The sequence below is a fragment of the Ixodes scapularis genome, unplaced genomic scaffold, assembly GCF_016920785.2.
Source record: "Ixodes scapularis isolate PalLabHiFi unplaced genomic scaffold, ASM1692078v2 PGA_scaffold5__190_contigs__length_132052651, whole genome shotgun sequence".
In the NCBI taxonomy this organism is placed as follows: domain Eukaryota; kingdom Metazoa; phylum Arthropoda; class Arachnida; order Ixodida; family Ixodidae; genus Ixodes; species Ixodes scapularis.
Window position 1 is genome coordinate 72,076,306 of NW_024609880.1, and position 22,186 is coordinate 72,098,491.

The 22,186-nt window shown below is 45.1% G+C and overlaps 1 protein-coding gene across 1 annotated transcript in view; it reads right to left on the reverse strand.

Annotated features, from left to right (window-relative positions):
• Window positions 1-506: 506 nt before the first annotated feature.
• Window positions 507-22,186, reverse strand: part of LOC8032675 (zinc finger protein ZIC 4) — a 99,654-nt gene continuing 77,974 nt past the window's right edge. Inside the window, exon 2 of the mRNA XM_042293901.1 lies at window positions 507-5,024. Coding sequence (XP_042149835.1) covers window positions 4,501-5,024 — 524 coding nt within the window. The 3' untranslated portion in view covers window positions 507-4,500. The remainder of the gene's footprint in view (window positions 5,025-22,186) is intronic.

The window sequence follows — 22,186 nt, forward strand, 5'->3', positions numbered from 1 at the left end:
GGGAACAAGAGGGACAAAGGACAAACATAAATCTCCAAACACAGCTAGGTAACTGGTGAGCGACCGAAAAAATCCGCCTGGTCCGGGTATCGAACCCGGGACCTCTTGTTCCCCTTCTCCAGGGATTATTTTCATCATTCTTGTCCAGCTCGCTTGCACCTTTGCATTATAATGATTAATCATCCGCGTTTTTCACTGTCATGTGTCAGGGTAACAACATTGTCCGAGCGCTGCTCATTTTACACTCGTAAGCTTTTTTTTTTAATTTTTTTTAGACACCATGTCGTTTTTTGTTCTTTGGGGAGACCATGTTAGTTTGGTCAGCGCCTGGTTTCTATTTTGCCACTCGATATGCCTTTGTATCTTAGCAACATTCGATGATATGAATTACATTTCCACCCTGAAACTTAGAAACGAGCGAGACCATGGAGGCGCCCTCCGGCAGGATGGGTCTTGCGAATAAGTTGTGTATCGGAGGCCAAAAAGGAAGAGGACACTGACAAGTGTTTTCTTCGAGAGTTTCTCGCCACATTTTAATACGACGTTTCGTTGCAATCATTGTAAAAATAGAAGATGACAGGGTAGAGGATCTTTGATGTCGGCGGGATTTGTTTGTGTTTTGTCCACTCCTTCGGCACTCGTCGCGTTAATAAAATAGAACTCGAAATGTACACACAACTTTCTACTCACGCGTGCGTCTGCGAATCAAAGCACTGCTGCTTGTTTCTGTCGGTGCTTTACGGCTCACCAGTAGTCAAGCCGCCAAGACACAGACGCGTCTCACAGTCCACAAACGGAAGTTCTGACGTCAGTTCCTGTGGAAGTTTCAAGCAGGACGCATCACAACACACACTCACGCACCATACAGTCGCTCATGCACGCACGGTGAATGAAGATGGGGACACGGGAGGAAATCTATGGTACAAGTCTGTGAAGTTGAAGAACTCGAAGAAACGTCCTGAAGCGTCACTTTGGGTGATCAATTGCGAGCACAGGCGTCGTAGTTCGGGGGAGCCGCCGTCTGAAGTTCGTCTCTGAGAGAGCTTGACCAATCACATCTGTTCCCGTGGAGCTATAAGCGTCGTGCCCGAGGTAGTACGACATCTGCAGCCCAATTCGCCGATGATTAAAAATACAGCACTGCGTTACAGGTTTTTTCAATGTTTCTCAAACGCAATCGATTCAGGCGTCATAGCAAGAGAAGTAGAAATGTGACAATTTTCCGTAGTCATCGAGCACTGTGGCGAAATTTTATGTGCAGCGTTGCCGAAAGCGCGGCGTTTCCATCAATTGACACATATTTATAAGTAGTTTATACATTGCACCGTACAAGCTACGAGGCATCACTTTGAGTCCTAATAATAAATATTAAAACAGTGCAATCGAAGATGAGAAGCACGAAGGTTGGCTATGTAGCAAAACAATCTAAAAATATAATAACGTAAAAAAAAGGACAAGGGGACGGAGTGTTCAAGAAGCACGCTATTTGAGCGCTTTGACCTCTAATTCTTGGTTCCTGTTGTTTTTTCGCTGTTAATTTCTAAAATTGAAAACACTCTCCAGTGATGTCGTACCTTAGAGATGGCCATACTTTTTTCGCGTGCAAACCACCCTTGTTCTGCCAAACCTTGCGTTCAAATGATCACAACGGCACTACCTGGCTATGCCAGAAGTGTACTCATGCGCCTGAATGACTTTTGAAAGTAATTGTTTTAAGTTATCCAGCTAACAAACAGAATATGGTGTGTGATTCTCGTTGGACTTCACATTAAGGAGGAATTTTCATTCATCGTTATTAACTTAAATTAAGTAACTTTCAAAATAATTTGGTCGAGAGCGCAAATCGCTGGCTAAATAGCGCAGTCGTTTCGCGTTTCGAAATATTATAAAAGAACATTTTGCAAATTTCTTCCTTATCTCCCAGCTTGATAAGATTTTTTGTTTTGTTTTCTTTTAAAAAGGAATTTTCGTTCGTGTTTCGTCTTTCATAGAAAGTGATCTGAATACAAATGTTAGTGTCCGTCGTTTTGCGTCTTTTTTTGTTTTTGTTTGTTGTTCTTTCTTTTTGTTTTTGTGTGTTTGATATGCCACACGCACATGCTAAAGCGAACAGGCTTTCCTCGCCTCCCGCCTCTAATAACAAACACTGTACTTTGGATTGGAGATTCCTTAGATGATTTGAACGCCTTCATGATGTTCCTGTTATTTGCTTAGCCGTAGGTATGCTTCTGGCTAGTTCCTCTGAAAATTAGAAGCGCGTCGCTAAATTCCGCTTTTGCCCAGCACGGATGACTACGAAAATAACGAGCTCCAGAAACCCTATACAGCCACATTTTCGAACACTCTGTTCAGCAAGACCTTTGTGGAGGAGATGTACAAGATGTTCCCGAAAAAACTTTTTTCTCTTTACAGTAAATGAATTACGCATTGCCAAACTCTCATTCTCCGCTCAAATGTAGCGCTGCTAGCGGTCCGAAACAGGTGTCAGAATTAAAAACACTAACCGTTATTTTATTTAAAAGTCATACGTGATTTCCTGAAATGTTCAGTGGAAAATGACGACCGACAGAACTTTCGAATACAGGAAGTTCTATGGTACCAGTTATCGAAAAAGGAGTGAAAATGGGCCCCATTTTTCCATTGAAATTTTCAGAAAATCATATTACTGGTTGGAGCTGTGCTCCAAGGATCAGAAAATCACTTAGAATTTTTTTTAATAAGATAATGGTTAGTGCTGAAACTTTCGCACCTGGTTCAAACCGATCGCGCTACATTTCGACGGAGAATGTGCATTTAGGCAGAGAATGAGCGTTAGGCAATGTGTAATTTAATTTTGTGACGAAAAAAAAAACACTATATATATTTTTTTTTTCTTGAGGGGCACTTGGCGGCGTACCAACTTTACGCGACGATGATCTGTTCCCGACTCGGGTTATTGTACTGGTTCCGCCATAGAGCTATTGTTCGTATGTAGGCAAACACATATATCACGAGCAGGGTGGCTGTGAATAAAGTTCCAAGATCAAGGTTGAATTTGGCGCTTGTATACGAGTAGCGACATTCTTTTTGCGGCACTGACTCGCGTGACGCTGTAGAGGTTTAGGAAAAAAACATGGCGGCCTATAGAGCCTTCCGTGCGGTGCCACCTTTGCCAGCTAGGCTGTGGAACGCCTTCTGGGCATGCGCGGGGGCCTACTTCCTCCAAATATCAGGCGCGGCGAATGCGTCCACAGTCCTATGATTCAACATTTTTTGCCCGGGTGATAACCGCTGGAAAGCTGTACATATGAGCGGAATGAGTTGAAAGACGCCCATGCTCTTCATGAAACAAAATGTGCCTCGTCACTCACGTTGGGCATCGTTTCTTCTAAAGACAGAGCGCAGTACTTAGAGACGTAAAGTATACGCGTCATGCGAGTTCTGCATCACAAAAGCTATCGGCTCGTGAAGCAAAGTACGATTTGTTGAGCTTTCGAGGCTCACGACAGCTCGATGTCTTGCTTGAGGTAGTGCACCTTGTATCTGCCTTATCCGCTGCTATTTCCGAACCTCTCCTCTTTCGATGGCCTGCAGTTTGGTACTAGACCTCTGGTATAGGCGCGAGTTTTGGCGATCTGAATCATATGGCAGCTTCAGTTAGGTATGACCAGATAAAAATGTAAGGTATTATTTTCCACGAAAGGTGTTAGACACGTAGGCCACTACGGTTTGAGAGGTACCTCATAAAACACCGCTCATAATGCGTCAATGTTAGCACCCGGGCATTGAGAGAAGTGAAATGGTACTATGGCCAACAATCTGAGCTGCAACAGCCCTTCACTTTTTTTCCTGGCGTACCTAGCGGTTTCTAAGAAAAGGATGCGTCCAAACTGTTTGATGGGACGCAAAGCTTAGGTCCCAGTACGTAAAAAATCGAGGAATATGAAAAGTTGCTGGTATTGCAATAGCAGAAAAAAGCCGCATTGCGTGTCGCAGCTCATATTGTTCGCGGCGGTACTTGGAATAGCCTTTGGGACACTTTCGCATTACTTTGTGTAGTGGCCTGTGGAGGGCTGCCAAGTGACTCTCCCAATCTTATCCCAAACCGTCGATATAAATTTACGTCACATTTCTAAACTGTTGGCTTAGTTTGGCAACGCTTCTTAACAACAGATTTCACACACGAACCCCAACCGAAAGAGAAGAGCCGGGTCTCTCGGGCAGCTTCGAAGCAAGTTTTTCCCCCAACCCAGAGACGCTTCCCCAAAACGGGACGAGGTGGGATCGGACGTCAGGTCCACACGTGTCCATTGTCCACAGTTGGTTTTTCGCCAACGAAAACCCCTCGAACCCGGCATCACACGCTCGGGTTTAACAGGTGGTATCGAAGGCGGAGTTTGGTTTCGGCCGAGGGGGGTCAACGAAGAGTTCCGTGCGTTGGAGACGGAGTCCAACCCCTTCCAGGCGTTCCCCAAAGCGGGGGGCTGCTCAGAATGCCACCGATGCCCCCTGCAGCCGAGGTCAGTAGGGCGGCGGCAGGTGATGGTGCGGCCCGCCCAGCGGAGAGTGCTCGTTACTGGGCGGCGTGGGCATTCCCCCGGTCTGGCAGACGTACCACTCGTTCAGTCCAGTCGTCCCGGGCCCCAGCTGGGCCGAAGACACGAGCTGCTCGAGGCTGGGCGGCGCACCCTGGGAGCTGAGGGCCGTCCCAATCGCAGGATTCGCGGCGTTGGAAGAGCCCGTCATGGTACCGAGCGTCCCTTGCTGCTGATGTCCGCCGACGGAGCCGCCGTTGCCGCCGTGGTTGCCCTGGTCGCTCTCGTAGCCCGAGGCCGACGATGAGGAGGGGGACGGCGGCGGCGACTTGCCGTGGACCTTCATGTGCTTGCGCAGGGAGCTCGGATGCGTGTAGCTCTTGTCGCAGCCACGGATCCTGCAGTTGTACGGCTTGTCCGAAGTGTGTACGTGCGAGTGCTTCTTGCGGTCCGAGCTGTTGGCGAACCTTCGGTCGCAGCCTTCGAACTCGCACTTGAACGGCTTCTCGCCTGCAGGGAAGAGAGGGAGAGAAGGAGCGGGTTAGGGATGCTTTGACAGGAATAATAATAATAATAATAATACTTATTTGGTTCAGGAGAACCGCGGCGCCACAGAAAGGCAAGTGGCCCATACCATGAAGGCCTGCGGCGCCACATCTAATGGCAGTGTCCAAATTTTGTGCTTGCTCTGAATGTTTAGAATGTGCTAGGACTAATATTTTCGGGTAAGTTCACCGCGTGTTTAACCTCCACCAGCTAGCTTTCAGCCTTGTTTTTTTGTTTATATTGAATATATATTATACATTGGAGCTTCCCATTTGAGTGTTTTAACGTTTGGTACTTCGTAATGTCACAAAATTAAGCGAAATACTTTTTTATTTTTTTTTTATTTGAACATTGTAAATAGATTGATATCAAATCGCTATATTTGAAATGTTACACATTTCACAGCCTTATAAATTTCGAGTGTTTTAAACAACAATATTATAGATGGATAATTTAAACGCTAATAGAAAGTTTTAGTAGACCGTATAAGCTCAACCCACGCCTCAAAGTGCAAGCACGAGCTCTGGCTTGCAACGCTCTGGTCTACTTAGAGTTCCTAATATGCAAATTATCTAACGCCGTACGTTTCGAATGCACATAGTCGCACAAGCAATATTAAGTCGCAGATTCTATCGATGACGGGTAGGCTTGTTATTAAGGTGATGTCAACGTCTCATGCCTTATACGGCTCAATAATTTGTCGGCGGACCATTACACAGCGTTATATCCCGCACATTGGGCTACACAGTGAGAAAGACAATAATAGCGCTGCTATTCGGTGGTGCCCAGCTGGAGCCTACAGGTAATTTCTGCAATGATTTATGTTCCAGTTACTGCCGCACCGCTGTTCCGGCGGCTTACGGAGTCAATCATAGATGTAATTGAAGTTCGCGGATAGTTAGTTCCCTTTCCTCCAAGAGAACAAGGTAGCCCAGTATATTATGCCAACTATTTGCGTAGACTAGTCTCATGAGTTAAAAGGTATAAATATTCTTGAGGCAGAAAGGTAGGGCTAGCTGTATTTAAGCCTCGTTTCTTTTGCCATCTTGCCGCAACACGACGAGTACGGGAGTAAGACTTGTTAGCGATATATAGTAATTACTTTGTCAGTGCACTCCCAAAGGTTATTGCTACGCAAGTTCCTTGCGTATATTTGATCCACTATGAACACTCTAGTATATAAAGTGAACAAAGAAGTCTAGGATCATCTATCCGCCGGAAGCATCGAAGGATTTCTTAGAGGCATTAGAACTCTATAGCTATATCGAATGCCAAGTCGTCTTAGCTCTTGATGATACGTCAGTTGTTTTAGATCTCTATCTAAAACATACATTAGATGCAGGTACCTACCCACCCTATTGGAAAAACCAGCATGAAAATCAAACTGGTCATGCTGGTAATTAAGGTGGTCAAGCTGGTAATCAAGGTGGTCAAACTGGTCAATGTGGTAATTAAACTGGTTTAGCTGGCAATCAAGCTGGTTTAAGCTGGGCAAGCTGGAATTTAAGCTGGTCAGTCTGGTCTAAGTAAAGACCAGCATGGTCTCACTCGAATCTGGTTTTAGATTCAATCTGGTGTAGCTGGGAGCCAGTCTGGTCTTAACTGGTCAAACTGGTTTTCCATGGAGCCAATGTGGTCAAGCTGGGAGACGAGCTGGTCATGCTGGGAGACAAGCTGGTGAATCTGGTCGAAATAATAATCGTGGTGGTCAAGCTGGTCATGCTGGGAGCGCGCACGCCAAGGTCGGCTAGAGATAGCCGAACTGGCATTGCTGGGAGCGCGCGCGACAAGGTCGGCTGCTGGAACGAGGCCACGTCCTGTTCTTTGTCCTCTCGTTTTTGGTAGACCACCGGGCGCGTCAGGCGCGCTGCAAGCTACCTTTGTGTGCGAGAAAAGAGAGAGAGAGAGAGAGAGTGGTAGAAACGGAGAATCGAAGACGCGTTTGGATAGCTTGGGCAGAGGGCAGATCGAAGGGACGGCTGTGTGCGCGTTGTTTGGAGACTAGTTGAACGACGGTGCAAGCGAAGCGGGTTTTGAGAAGACAGCGAGCGGCAGTCCGTTCAGTGCGGGAAGATGTCAGACGTCCCGACTGCGGCGTCGCTTCGTGTCTTCGAACGTGTGTGTGCCCAAGAATGACGGCGGTGCCGAGGAGTATCGCCAATGCCATCCAAGCCACACGGATTTCCTCGCCTCTGCCGACCACGCAAGTTGCCGCTTCGCCCCCATCGCTGGCGGGACCCAGGTTCGCTTCTCTCGTCCGTGTAGTATTTTCGTCTGCTATTGCCTGTTTTTGGCCTGTGTCTAGTATTTTTTTCGTGTTGAGAGATAAGCAATCTGGTTTTATTAACATTGTAGACAATTTGCACCGAGAATCTGTGCGTCGGTTAGTACTGTGTCAGCGCCGAGGATGTGTAGCATTTGAGTTCATGTGAGGCTGCCGCAAGTACGAAAATAATAAATTGGATGCCGAGTTGGCTTTTCTGACGAGCTTGGCTTTTTTATTCTGTGTATTAATTTAAACAGGTTAAACTGGTTGGGAAGTTCACCAGCATGACCAGTTTAACAGCATGACCAGCATGCCAAACTGGGCATGCTGGGGCAATAACCCAGCTTGAAGCTGGGACCAGATCAACCATCATGACCAGTATGACCAGATCAACCAGCATGACCAGCATGCCAAGCTGGGCATGCTGGGGCAATAACCCAGCTTGAAGCTGGGACCAGCTTAAGCTGGTTTTTTCAATAGGGCATGTATTTAAATGTCCCGGTTCGGTACATCGATCAACATGGTTTGAAGAATAGATGGTCAAAGTGCCCTATACTTATTTTGCCTAATATCTTACCGTATTGGCGATTTTCGCCACGTGTTTTCGAACCTATTTTCATGGCTTGGTCTTCAGATTATCAAGCGCTGTAAATACCTTATTCGCTCCAGAAGGCTGGCGCAAAAACCTGATTTCTGCTCCAGTCGCTGGGTGCCGTCAAATTTGCTGGAATCACCAATAGTATATGCAGAACATCCCCCAGAATAGCCATCTATCCAATTACGCCAATTTTGAGTAAATAAAAGGAAAATGGTACACGGGATCGCGGTTCAATTTTGGCATGCGACCCCGAGACAACGATTCGCTCGACTGGGTTTTTTTATTCACTCATACCGATCAAGACACGACAGATGTGAAAATGCTTGGAATGCACTGGTAAGAGTGTGCACCCAAGAAACGCAATTTCTTGAGAAAAGCGATCTTACGGCTTTTTTTTTTTATGTATTACGTGAGCTTGAAAAGAAAGCAGGGTTTTATAGATTGAGTATAGAAATCAAAACACAAAAGTAATGCAATAAAAAGACTATCGCATTTGGATGAACGATAAGAGTGTATTCGAGAGTGTAACAGAACTGGCACGTGTTTCGTTATAACGTCTTAAAACGATATTCACGTTGCCTTTTTTTAAATATTATTTTATGTGCGCTCACGCATGGAACCTAGACAAGGGAAAAATGCGCCTTCTCAAGGTTTGCCGAGACGTTCCAAGAATGTTTCGCTATAATGCTTTCATCCGCCACGCGTTTGCTCATTGTTATTATTTTTGTTGGCTTTCAGCGAACCGTATGTGGCAGTAAGAAAAAAATCAGAAAAGATATGAAACAGCCCTGTTATTAACGACATTGAGGCATTAACGGCACGACGGAACAAAGAATATTTATAACGGTCATCGTCGTCATAGCAAACCTCCTCCCTCACCCCGCGCCCGATTCCCCCCTCCCCGAAAAGAAAGAAGCAAGATGGCACCGAAAGAAACCAAAAAGCATCGACGTCGGAGCCGGAACTACAGGACTAACACTGGAGAGTACGAATATACAATAAAACAAATAAAAAATAAAAAGCACACCAAAAGAAGATGCAGGCATTGAACAACGACACAAAAGACAATAAACAAAAACGAACGACCTCTAGCAACCTCAACACTGAACGTTTGGTTTTTGCATTATATTATAAAAACAAGGCGCGGTCTTTTTTTTTTTTTTTCTATTCCTTTAACTTTTTTTTTTGTGTGTGTGTGTGTGTGTGCAGAGATAAAATAAAGTAAAACTAGATTTGAGGTGAGTCTTCGCAAACCGCCAACCCACAACAGTTCTACCAAAAGCCGACATATATGTATACATGCATGCGGGAAGTTACGTATATACATATATATATATATAAGATACATAAAGAAAGAGAGAGAGAGAAAAAGAAGAGAGAGAAAAGAAACTATCAACGCGAACACGTGCAAGTTTCCGAGAGACACCTGGATCGAGATAAAAGAAAAGCCCTGGGATGGGTCAGGGAGGGTTCCCATCCAAGACTAACGAAAACAAGAAATACGCATACCATGAAAAAAAAATAAAAAAATCTGCCAGGGGAACAAAGTTGAGCTTTTCAAGTGTATAGTAGAAGAATAAAATATAGTAGACAAGCTGGGTAGCAGGTTTCTAGAAGACGAAACATTCTGTCTGTACTGTTTTCTTCTTTTACTTTTAGTCGACGTGGATGCTCATATTGTTTTGCTTAGGTCTGTGCGAGGTTTTCATAACGGATACACGCTAGGCAGGTTACCCCTATTCTGGGACGAGGAGTATCTGAACTTGCTTTATTTTCCCGGAGTATATGTCCGAATCTGATAGGAGTTGCTATAGTATAAAAAACGAAGTTAGAACTCTAGTTAAAACAATTAACGAATAATAAAAAAAAGCCTGCGTTTTATTTTTCATTCGTTTAATTTTCCCTACTTTCGCGGGTATGTAGTACAAGTCCCAAACGAAACTTGAAAAACGTAGACGTTGTGAACGTGTTTTTTTTTTATAGTTAGTATTAGCAGAGTCATTTATTATATGCCACTGGTGACGGAACTTCTCCGTAACGCGATGGGATAGCTTGGTACGAGACCACGCGCGGCGCTAGCGTCGACTAGGGGCTAATACCCGTGCCACACGGGCAACTCGAATGCAATTTACAACCAATCACATATTTGTAAGTTCCGTTAGAACCCATCAATAAAGAATCCGATGTTAGCCTACAGTGATCAATTACAGACATTCCAAACAAAAAAAAATCGCTGTACAAAGAATACAGGGTGGCCAGTTCCGCTTATTACAGTGTAATCCACTTATAACGATGCCAGATATAACGATATATCGCTTATAGCGATCAAATAAGCGGATTTGGGCTTCTTGTTTCACGGAGTCGCTGGTAGGTTTTTCCAGTCGCTTGTCGCGTTTTTTGGGCTTATTCGCCTTTTTTTCCCGCAGATATTGTTATTTGATTGCTCGTCATGCTCATTGACAGCGCGTTTGTCGTCAAAAACGCGAAAAACAGCATGACCGTTTGGCGCCGCGGTTAGGTGGCGCGAGCTACCGTCCGTCACAAAGTACAAAACAATTACTATCCATTCACAAATGTTTTGGCGCCTTGCCCATCTTGCCACTCGGCAGTCGCGATCGTCGTGTTTAGTTGCCATTGTATTTTGCACAAAATGGCTTCGAAGTTGTCGAAGTATGGCAAAAGATATTGTAAAGAGTGGGAAAAGGAAACACAGCTTAAGGACTGGCTGCGACCAGTCACCGGAGACGATAAGAAAGCAGCGTGCAAGTGGGAGATCCTCGCTCATTACGCCGACCTCGTTCAGCACATGGCAACAACAAAAACACACGTGAGGAACTCTCGGCCACTTACCGGTGCACGTTTGACTACCATGGGCTATACCAAGTCGTCGCCTCCAAGAACGATACCAGAACTGCATGGAGCTCAAGCTGGCATGTTATAGGGAGGCTCAATAGCATATTACTCAGCGTGCCATGCCACTATACGGCGGATAGTGGCATGGCACGCTGACTTCGTATTTGAGCGAGTTCGCCTTCGTATTTGAGCCAGTTCTCTTTGGTATTTTATTATTTATAAACTATTTTCAAGAATGTGCACTTTTATTGAACTTCCACTTCTTTTGGGCTTCTTCACGAAGGTCACGCCGCTTTTTTGGGGCTTGGTTGTGGACGACTATTTCCTCATTCGCTCGACCGCATCTGGCCACTATGAAGGAATATATATATATATATATATATATATATATATATATATATATATATATATATATATATATATATATATTTCTTTTTCTTTTTTTTTTTTACTTGTAGCTTTGAACTTGAAAGTTGCTCACTGAGGGGTGACCAAACGAAAATGACTCCTTCGGAACAGTGGCGCTTCTGGCGTCAGTTTTTGAACCTGCACCAAATTCTGGTCGTAATTTTGGTACTAGTTGCGTATTGAAGAAGTTATTTTAATATTGCTGATCCGTATTTTTCTTAATATGATTGTGGTTTTTTAGTTATTGGCATATTCAGAAACGTAAAGCGTGGAGAGTCAGGTCACCTTATCATGGCTTCGAAGCTAGCGATATTGCGGCACTGGCTAATAAAAGCGCCCAAGTTCAAACATGATCAACCTTCTGGGACATTCAGCGGAATAAAACGTTTTCAAAAAAATATCGACATTATAATTGATTTGCGTTCTATTATACCCAGGCGGTTACAGTCCTGGGAACATTGCGATCTCTTGTCAAGAAAAGCAGAAATTGATAATTTTATGAATATGGCCCATAGGATTCAATGAAAAAAAAAAAAAAAACTGTGTAGAGCCGTGGAATAAAAACTAGACGCTTCCAAAAGATTAATTACTGCTTATTTATATCTTATTACTGCCATCTAAAATATTCCCGGGGAAGATTGCGATGATTGCCGTTGTTCAGTGGAAAATCAAATTTTAGCGCGTATACGTCGAGGCGTCGATGTCCAAGAAAGTTGGCTATGCAAGAAGAAGCGGGGACATGGTAAGTGGAGCCCTATGTTTCTTAAACTCTCCGTGACTGTACGGAGCGCAAGTCCGTATGTTTCTTGGGCAGGGGTGGCGGTGACGTCAGAACGTTGAGCTCTGACAGGCTTTGATTGGAACGTGGGTAGACTTCAGGGCAGCTAGCGCCGATATCTACCCACTATTTCTCCAATCAGGGCCACTCAGAGCTCGGCATTCTGACGTCACCGCCAAAACCTGCTCAACAAGCAGACATGGCGCAAGTGTACCGCCGAGTTCTAGCAGACGATTTAAAGGTGAACTTGCACTCCGCATAGTTTTCTGACATATGACTTTACTCCTTTATTTTGGTTTCTCCTATGCCGGGGTGAGCCTGAGAGAACGCGGTGTGAAGAGTCGCATTGAAACGCTGCAACCAGCGCACATTCAAATCAATTCAGTATGGGAAAAAAGAAGAAGAAAAAGAAACAGCGGCGAGACAGTTTAAAGATGGTGTTGCTCGGGTGCATTCCTGCGAGGCCATAAATGATTACCGCCCGTTGAAGACTCCATATTTCAACGAGTGTCATCGGCAACGGCCCGTTTCGGTGGTGTTCTCCACCCGTGTTCGCGCCGAAAAAACCGTCGGGACCAATATGTTTTTTTGTTTTTTTTTCGGGGTGACCTTTAGGGGTGGCGACCCGCCACGGTGTGCATGGAACGAAAGATCAGCTCCAAGGTCAAGGTGAGAACTGGTCATTCAGTCATTCGGCCGACGATGGCACCGCGCAGTCGCTCGCTTTGCCGTATCCGCCTCCGGTTTACTTAGTGCCGAAAAACTCGGCTTGAGTCGTTTTCTTTTCTTTTCTTTTGCGAACGGCCACGATGCCCTCTGCGCAAAACGCCTGCGCGCATTTGTATGTGCCAAACGTGCCTTGTCGGCGGCTTCTTTTATACAAGCAGGCTCGTTCGAAAAGGAAGGCTGACCACGAAAAGTAATGAACGGGCCTTTCGTGCACCTCTATTTTTATTTAAAGATTGAGTGTATTAACATCCGTGTTCGCGCTAATGCGATGCGAGTTCTAGAAACGAATAAAAAAATAGTAATACGTAAACAAAAACAAAATCACAAAATAAACACTTTGCTTTCTTTTGAGCGTATACGCGAGCCAATCGGACCACATGCAAATGTGGTTGGAAGCTCTTCGGGCTTCGCTCGCATCCAACGTGTCTGGCACTAAATTTGGTACTCGAGACTGGCGGGTCGTAGAGAGAGGAGCTTTGGATCGGGTCTCGATTACTGGTAAATTATTGTGTCGCGCCTCTAAGAAACCTGGTGCGTCTATTTTCCAACCAAGCACCTGAGCGAGCCAATCACTGCAATCTACGAAGGGAGGTCGGCCAATCAAGAGGCTGGAAATATGTTCACCCCCCGCCAAAACACTCCGCGCCGTAACAGTGAGAATGACGTTTCCACATGCTTCCGTCATGCTGGAATGTCATGGCGAATTCTTTTGTCTGTGTGTGCGTGTGCGTGTGCGTGTGCGTGCGTGCGCGTGTGAGTGTGTGTGTGTGTGTTTACCTTTTCAGCCTCGTCATTCACCCAATTTCTTGCGTAGATGGCCACGTCACGCAACTTAGTGTTCTGTCTTCTTTTTTTACAAAACGTTTTCGTTTTAACCAATCTGTCCCGTTCGCCGTGAAAGTAAGACAACGTCATCAAACGCTACATTAAAACATGTAGAACCTTTCTTCGAAAGAAAGCAATTCAAATAGGAGCCGAGATTTTCTGTCGTCTCGTCCGTTATTTTATATCTTCCTGCAGCTCAGAGTTTAGATGATTATGTTTCCTAACCAGCTTGCCCGCAATACTTTCTGTCCTCGTGATTGAGTAGCGTGATCCCATGGACTGTGCATTGATCGCCAACATCTCAAGTGCGCAATCGACATTGAATACATCAAACAAGCTATGAGAAACATTCACTGGACGCCATACTCGAGGTCGTTATTCGCAGTACGTGCTCATAACTAACTCCCATTTATCGTCTGCCAAGGACAAACATCTCGCTTGGAAGGAATGCACGTTTCTGCACGTTCCCCCTGCATTTCACTCAATCAGGATCGTTGTCTTTGGTGGACGGTACATAAGAGGTATCTCTGAGCACGCGCAGTGATAATAACGACCTGAAATATTGCGTCCAGGGAGTATATAAGTATACCCCATAAACTCCGGCCGCCGACCGTCCATACTTCATTTCACTTTAAAGGCCCATCCACATGGGACGTTTCTCACGCGCTTCGCCCGCGTCAGCGCCACCTCACGTCAGCGCGCGGCGCTTCCTGCCGATATCTGTCCCCGCCAGATTTCGGCGTTGGGTCAACGTAACGCATTGTTGCGGGTGACCTTGAGCGACGAGCGGCGACGCTGACGCGAGCGAGACGCATGAGAAAACTCCCGGTGTGTTTGGGGCTTAAAGGCCGACGACGATCAGTTCGCGCTTTCCACTTTTCTCTCGCTTCCTTTTCTCCCCCCTTTCTACCCTGGCCACCGTTGCCTGTTTTCCCCCTCCCCCAAGGTGAGGAGGATCTTCTGCCTTGCAGAATCTCGAGTCTGGTCGTCGGCCTTTAAGGCCAGACGCAGCCGACGCTACGAGCTGATAGACCAATCAGACAGCGTTAAAACCTCACCATCATGGTATTCGTCGTCTGTACGTGTGCTATCATCGCTGAACAAGTCGTAAACAGAAAAGACACAGTGACTTGTGCTTTTGACGCTGCTTTATTTGTCCCATTACCTCGCAGCGTGGCTGCGTCTGAAACCTAAGCTGAAACGTAGTCCACAAAAATCTGTCTATACACGTTGGCGAACAGCCATGCTTCGAAATCTTGTCTGTCCACCGTGGATGAAAACAGCTTTGTTTGAGCAACAGTCTGCCAACCCTGGACACGCCTTAGCGAGGCTTAACTATGGTGCCTGGATCGCGTCTTTGACTGGTGTGTTTAGCGTCCTATCCCGCCCATACATCAAAAGTGATCCCGATGTGGCAACAAATGACGCGAGTGTCATGCTGTTGCCTGTCGCGATCCTGGCGGTTGGCCGTAGAAATGCTGGCGAAAAGCACGAGCGAACGCGAGTGTCGCTGTCGTCACGGCGTCCCTTTAGGCGTCCCAACTCCGGCTGCTCTAGCTTCCGTGAACTGTCACAGTCGAAAGCGACCTGCAGCAGAGCAGGCATCTGCTACATACGCCACAGCTGTTCGGACGCCGCCAGGGTCGCGACCGGCGACAGCATGACACTTCTATGACGTCATCAGGCGGAAATCGAGGGACCACTTTTTTGGCCACGGTAAACACACCAGTCGGAGACGCGTTCCAGGCACCATAGCTTAACCACTGATCTCTATGTTTATTTGCTGGATCGCGTTTGACCAGTTCCGCCTGGACGGGAATGCGGCCACGGTCGGCCATCTCTTTGGTAGAGTTATATTATCTCTAGCCATCATAGAGGCTAATATGGCGGGCAGCACTATGGAGGCAGGTTGCCATAAAAGTAGCCGTGGGTTTATAGCACACTGTACCGTGGGTGATATTTCGTGCTTGATTGAAGTTGTTCGACGAAGCAGATTCTTGAAACCCGACGTGAACGGTAGCCTCATCTTCGAGGACCCGGCGAAAGTTCTATGAAAGCGCAGCACCGGGGGAAAGCAGCGCAGCTCGCATCGAAAGCAGACGCCGTACCGGCATCTGCTTCCGATGCTATTTTCGGTACGTGCTGTGCTGCTTTTCCCTATTGCTGCGATTCCGTGAAACTTTAAGCGGGTCCTCAAATATCGGGCTACCGTTCACGCCGGGTTTCGACAATATATTTCGTCGAAAAATTTCAATCAAGAACAAAATATCACCCACGGCTATTTTTATGGCAGCCTGCCACCACAACTGCCACAATGCTGTCTGCCATAGATGGATGATAGTGGCTGCAGCAGTTGTACATTGGCTAGAGGTAATATAACTCTGCCAAAAAGATCGCCAATAGCCGAATTCGCGGAGCAGGCAAACGTGATATGGAAAATAGCAATTGAGATCAGTGGGCTTGACTATCAGACGATCTACTTGCGCGCGTAGCAAAGTGGGCGGCGCGTGAAGATAATAACCCTGGCGCTGTGTTTGTCTGTGACTAAATATTGGAAAACACATTTAGCAGGTTTCCAAGCGATTTTAACTGAAATAGCGTAAACTCGTGCACGTTCATTAAAAAAAAATTCTCCGCGGATTCATATCAGAATTTACGACGACCGGCGGCTTTGACTCATTGGGCTAACTATATCGAATGCAGAGAAAAAAATACGCAATGTATGCGGCCTATACCCCCGCGAACAATATAAGTTGCAACACCCAATCCGATTTATTTTCTCTTTCTTTTTTTTTTGCATCCGCGGTTGCCACAACCTTTAGATAGGTCAAAGAGACTGAAGAATGGGAGCTAAAGTTTCCGTTCCATCGCTAGACCGAAGCAAATCTTTCTCAGAAAGCAGCCGGTGGGCTAAAGAAGCCCGAAGGACTGTTGTAGTTCATATTCTTCATGTCAGTGCGTGTTCGTGGGTCGTGGATTGGTGCTATAACAACGTGTGCTTTACTAGGTTGGCTGCGCAGTAAACAATGTCATAGCTTTGCTGTGTCATAGTCTCTAACCGGTGAAATGACAACTGTCTGCGTTGCTTACCGAAGTCATGCTTATCTTTACGAACATGGATAACGACGCGCACGTTCGTATTAATGTACGTTAATTTTTTTTTTAAGAATTTGTTTTGAAGAAAAATGGCGAAATAAATTCGGAAAAGCAAGATGTAGTAAATAGTAAATTTTTACACACACAAAAACAAATCTGTCACTTTGTCATTAGTTTAAACGGTATTGTGGACATATTGAAATGAAATCCCTAATAAATGAAACAAATATTATACAAAAGCTTCTGTATTGTAACACACTGATCGATCTTTTTTTTATTATTACAGGACGTTAAAAGCACACTGCTTAAGCGGGCGGCTAGCAGATTTAAAAAGAAAATAGCGTAGCTCCTTGTCAACTTTAATCCTTTCACGCACATCTAACTTTGTTCCAGAAAGCCCACGCGATTTTTGACGCCATGGTAACAACGCAAAATGTCCACCAATATTTGGATAATTAAACGAAGCCGTAAATACGAAAGTACACTTATTAATGAACGGTCCGGGACCGTGGGTGTACACGTATTGTTAAATCGATAAGCATTCGTGCAAAATTAAGTAACACTAATCCGCACGCAAACAGCTTTTGAAGGGGAAAACATTTTGTTTTTTTGTTTAAATAGAATTATACTTGATGGACGAAAGGAAACATGAAAGCCACGATTTTAAAAAAGCTTTACAGAAAGATAACGCGTAGCTGACATATCTTTTATCATTTTTGTCGTATATCTAAAGTGCGACGCACCGCTGTGACCCAAACGAGCGGCCAAAAGCCGCCCGAGCACTCGGCGCACGTTGAACAGATAAAGCGCGGTCAACACAATCGACACGCTCATCTACGATCCCGAGAATACATGGGTACACACACCTGTGTCCGGGTATCGCGCGACAGAAGCAAGTTTTCGAGACGACGCGAATCGCAAAGAAGCGACAGGAACAAGATTAGAGACCAGGGAACGCAGGCATTTAAAACGGCTCTGAGGAGGGGGCATAAAAGCAGATTTTTATCGACTCACCCGAGAGAAGGACACCGAAGCGAAATGGCTTCAACTGGGATCGAGAAGCGGACAGATCTCCGCGACCGGAGAGTGAAAATTTATTGGTTTGTATTACGGACGCCTTTCGCTCGCCTACATCTTTGTTTTATTCGCCGATATCGTTTTTACAGAGCATCGTTGTTCGTTTGGTGTGTGTTTTTTGTCTCCCTCTTTCTCTCACTCAATCTCCTCGAGCATCAGTCCAGCCCACACATACCACCTCGAAGTCAAGGCCTGCGCCTTTGCTTCTCAAACGTCATCATTCATGTATCTACGCAGCGCCGCCGAGATTGTATGCTTCAGCGTGTTTGCCGCTTGAGCCAGGTCGGAGGTTCACTGACGATGACGTCGTGAGCAGGCCTTGTCTTCTCTGGGTGGTATTGCAGTCTGGCCATCGTTCGGGACCGTCTGCCTCGATTGTCGGAGGGCGTCATTGTTTCTGTTCGGCGCATGCGCACGAGAGGGTGCGCTTTCCACCCCCCAAATTCAGACCGAGCTTTCTGCCGCGGGTCGGTAAGCATCCAGTGTGCATTGCGCGGATTCGTTATTCGTCGCAATGTGCGTGCTTGTGCGGCGGGGCATATTCTAGTCACTCCCCGACGCTGATTGTGTTTGTGTGTGCGTATGCGCGTGCGCCTGTGTGTCTGTGTGTGTGTGTGTGTGCTCTGAAGGAATCTAACCTGAGGAAACCGGTCTTGAGTTCGTGTGAGATCCGGATTTCGCTTGACAAATGGTCACCGCGGGGATGGGGAGCCATCTTTCTAAGCACCTCGTCTCTCGTCCTCCGTAGCATCTAGTTGTGGAATGCCTTCGCGGGTTGTGCTTTCTTATTTCTTGTTCCCCTTCTTTCTCTGTCTCTTCTCTCTTTTTCATTCCTTCAATAATTCTCTTTCTTTCTCATTTATATATCTATATATTGACGTGTGACTGTTGCTTTGATATCGCTGTAACCTGTCGGCTAGGATTCGCTATTCGCACGTCGATACAAGGGCTCATTGAAGTGGGCTGAGGGGGTATGAAAGACGGGCTGTCGGCAGTCGAAGGAAGCGCTCGTTTATACCGTTCAGTTTATCGGCGCCGGTTCGAGCGACGATTGGTATCGCGGACGGCTATTAAACCCTTCGCTACGCTCGAACCGCACCATGAGTAGTTGTCGTGTGCAAATTAGCGCAGTACGCCTCGTTTGAACGGGAAGCAATTTGTGTCTGCAAGAAAAAGTTGAAACGCACCGAGAAAGTTTTCAGCTTCGTTCCCTCAGTAATTTCAAAAATTGATTGCGTTTTTTTTTCCCCTTTTTTTTAACCTGGCAGCTTTAAGTTGCATTTTTGAACCGCGTTTTCCTTTTATGAATTGAATAACACGGGCGTTAATTTTCTTTGGTTTATGTTTTATGTATTAATATTATAGCGCCCACAAACTAACAGCATATATTCTAAATGGTTCCCCGGATACACGCTTAAAAAAATGTACGCAAAAAAAGGGTTAGGCATTTTATTTACATTTTTATCTAATTGTAATTGTGTTAGAGGGTAACAAATGCGCAGTGAAATTGTCAACCGTACCGGTCCACCATTTGCGTACTTTGGTTTTGCGCCTACTGACGAATAAACACTTTGCGCCAATGTTTTCGCGTTATAAATTGTTTTACGTTGTTCGACAAACAAAAAAATGCATGGAGCGTTTTCTTTTCCGCAAAACACAAAAGATAAAAAAAAAAATTGAGTTCCCTTTTTGCAGAGCACGTGTGCAGCCAATCTCTGCGAACATCCGACGGTTGACAGGTAATGACAAATCTCAGGGTAGAATCACACCTGTAAAAGCGTTATGCGAAAAAAACAACGAGCGAATGAAACGGTCATTCTGCCTTCCAAAGTGTGTACGCTCTATTTTTCGTGTCTAATCCTATTCTGAACTTCGCCATTCTCTCGAGTCGTTCATAGTAATTGTTTACCTGCGTGGTCTACAGAAAAGGGAACTCACATTATTTCTTTTTAGAGTCTGGTTGTGAACAAGTGGTAGTGTTGAAGATTGGTGACGTCATTAGACCCTGCCCATACCCAACTTGCAGTGTATGCACTGAGTCTCTCACCTTGTCTGGGTGGATGAACAGATGCACACGGCTGAATCTTTTCGATCGGACGGCGTCTTCCGCCAACTATAGCAAGTGTTCAAATGCACTGGTTTGGTCTGTAGAACTCGTTCCACCTAGCCGGTGTTCTAGAACCCTGGCTATATGTTTAGCTACTAGTTAGTAGTCTGAATTTTGTCAAATCGCCTCATCGCCGTATCCCGTTTTTCATGCAAACTCAGCATCATCCAACTTTTCATGTGCGTGCCATATTCGCTTGAATTGATTGTGCGCTTGCGTGAAATGAAGCACAAAGTCTGTCTTATTGGCTATACAATAGAAAAAAAATAGCATAACGCTTTTTTTACTCCTTTTTTTTTCGGGACACACATATCCACCCCTTACGTGATACGTTTACGAAACACTGCACGTAGCTCTATTTAGCTTTAGTATATAGTTCACGAGTCACGCATAGTTGTTCGTCTATTCTGGGCGTGCCGAGAGTCAGTCCGAACAGCTATGCGGGGTTCTCTATAGTTCGTGTTCAGGTTTTTTATTCTCCGTGGAGTGCACTGTGTAAGAGTGCGCACGCCCAGAAACATTTAGTTTGTGGCTTAATGTCAGATTATGGCTCTGAATATGAGTAAGTGGCTAAAAAGTAGGAACCGCGCTTTGTATTTGGAGCAACACGTTGTTACAATTCTGCTATCCCTCGACAATGTACTTTTACTCTGCGTTATCACCGGCAAAGCTTTTCGGTTGTATTTTGTATATTTGAATTGAAACGTTAATGATTGGCATGTCGTGTTTTCGGACTTGCATTCGTATGCGACCCTGGCACCCTTTAGACATTCGCAAAGTCTCTGACCTTCCGCGTTTTATTTCGAAAGAATGCCGGCCGTGCGTGGTGTTAAGTCTGGGGAAAGTAATTTATTTAAAATATTTTGTTTTGTTTGCATAAATGCATATATTGCTGCTGGGGTCCTGGACTGTGAGACCACTTCTCTCCTATAAGTACCTCAAGTCAACTTTCAGACAAACTTAAACCAAGCTAGAAACGGTATTGCGCGTTTAAAATTATCAAAACTATAGGAAGTGTAGGTGGTGTAAAAATAATTGGTTCAAATAGAATATTCTTGTTTTTACGTGTGGTTCCTAAGCTTGCTATGAGACTTTCTTTTACAACGAATTGCAAAAAGTGCGCCAATTTGTTAACAGGCACGTGATGTTGCACATGATCCCGCGTTACCTATCATGTTCAAGGATAACTGTCATATCATCGTGCCTTAACATTTCTCAATGATTATCTTTATCAATAAAAGTAATCCAATAGCGTTGGTGTTGGTGAACGGCCGATGTAAAAGCCATATAGCCCCGTCAGCTTGGAGGCAAGGAGTATTGACGAATTGGCGGCATGAGAACTCCATGTTGTCAACAAATCAGGGTGACTGTTAGAATGATTTATTCGTTTTTAGCTTTACGTATCACCTTTATGGAATAAGACTCGCAACTGATTTGATTTCGGCATAACTTCCTGTATTGTTTTTTGTACCCCCAAAAACGAACAGTCAGAAGGCGTATCGCGTATTTTCAAACAAAAAAGGGAAAAATGTAACTGATACTGAGCGAAGCACGAAGCGATAGAGAAAATTGGGTGGGTTCAACCCTTTTCGTGAGTATGTGAGTCTCAAACTTTCTTCGTTTTTGCTATTCAAAGCTTTCAGTACGATGATTCCGCTGCTTTTCAAGTAGAATATAGGCTTGTGCCCCTTTCATGTTACACGACTGCGACTTTCTCTTTATCATCTTACATATTTTATTGTGTTACAAGTCGTCTCTAATAGATCGATGACCAAGCGAGTGAATATCATGATATTTAATGCACCGAAGTCACTTACTTGTGTGGTGCCTCGCAATTTGAAAGACGTGGCAAATTCTGACATTTTTCTTTTATCGTGATTTGGTGAAGTTCAACAAATGATTTTATATCTATTTTATACTTTAATTTCACTTGCAAACCTTGCTTGAACATTTCAAGACACGTCAGTATAGAGGAAGAGCACATAGAGCTCGCATTCAGACATATTTATTGTGATTCTGAAAAAAAGGTACTCTTAACAAAATACACAATTTCTTTGTGTTTACCTTCCGATTTGTCAAAGTGCTAACCCCAGTCTGAGCCAAAGCCTTTTGTTGTGGATGTTGTTTTTAGCTAGCGAGTACGCCAAATTAAGCTCGGCGGACTGTTCACGATCGTATTAACAGCAATCACATCCGTATACACTGAGCGACAATTAGCTTTAACACGACACTGACGTTTTTTGCCGAGTTTTTTTCACATAGAAGATTGGCGGGAGCCAAATTTTACCAATTAGTTTACTCCCTTCGATAAGGACTTTCCTACGCACTGGTATGCTTGCCTATGCCAGCCATTCAATTTTAAGAGAAAAGCAGGAAATATCGGCGATCG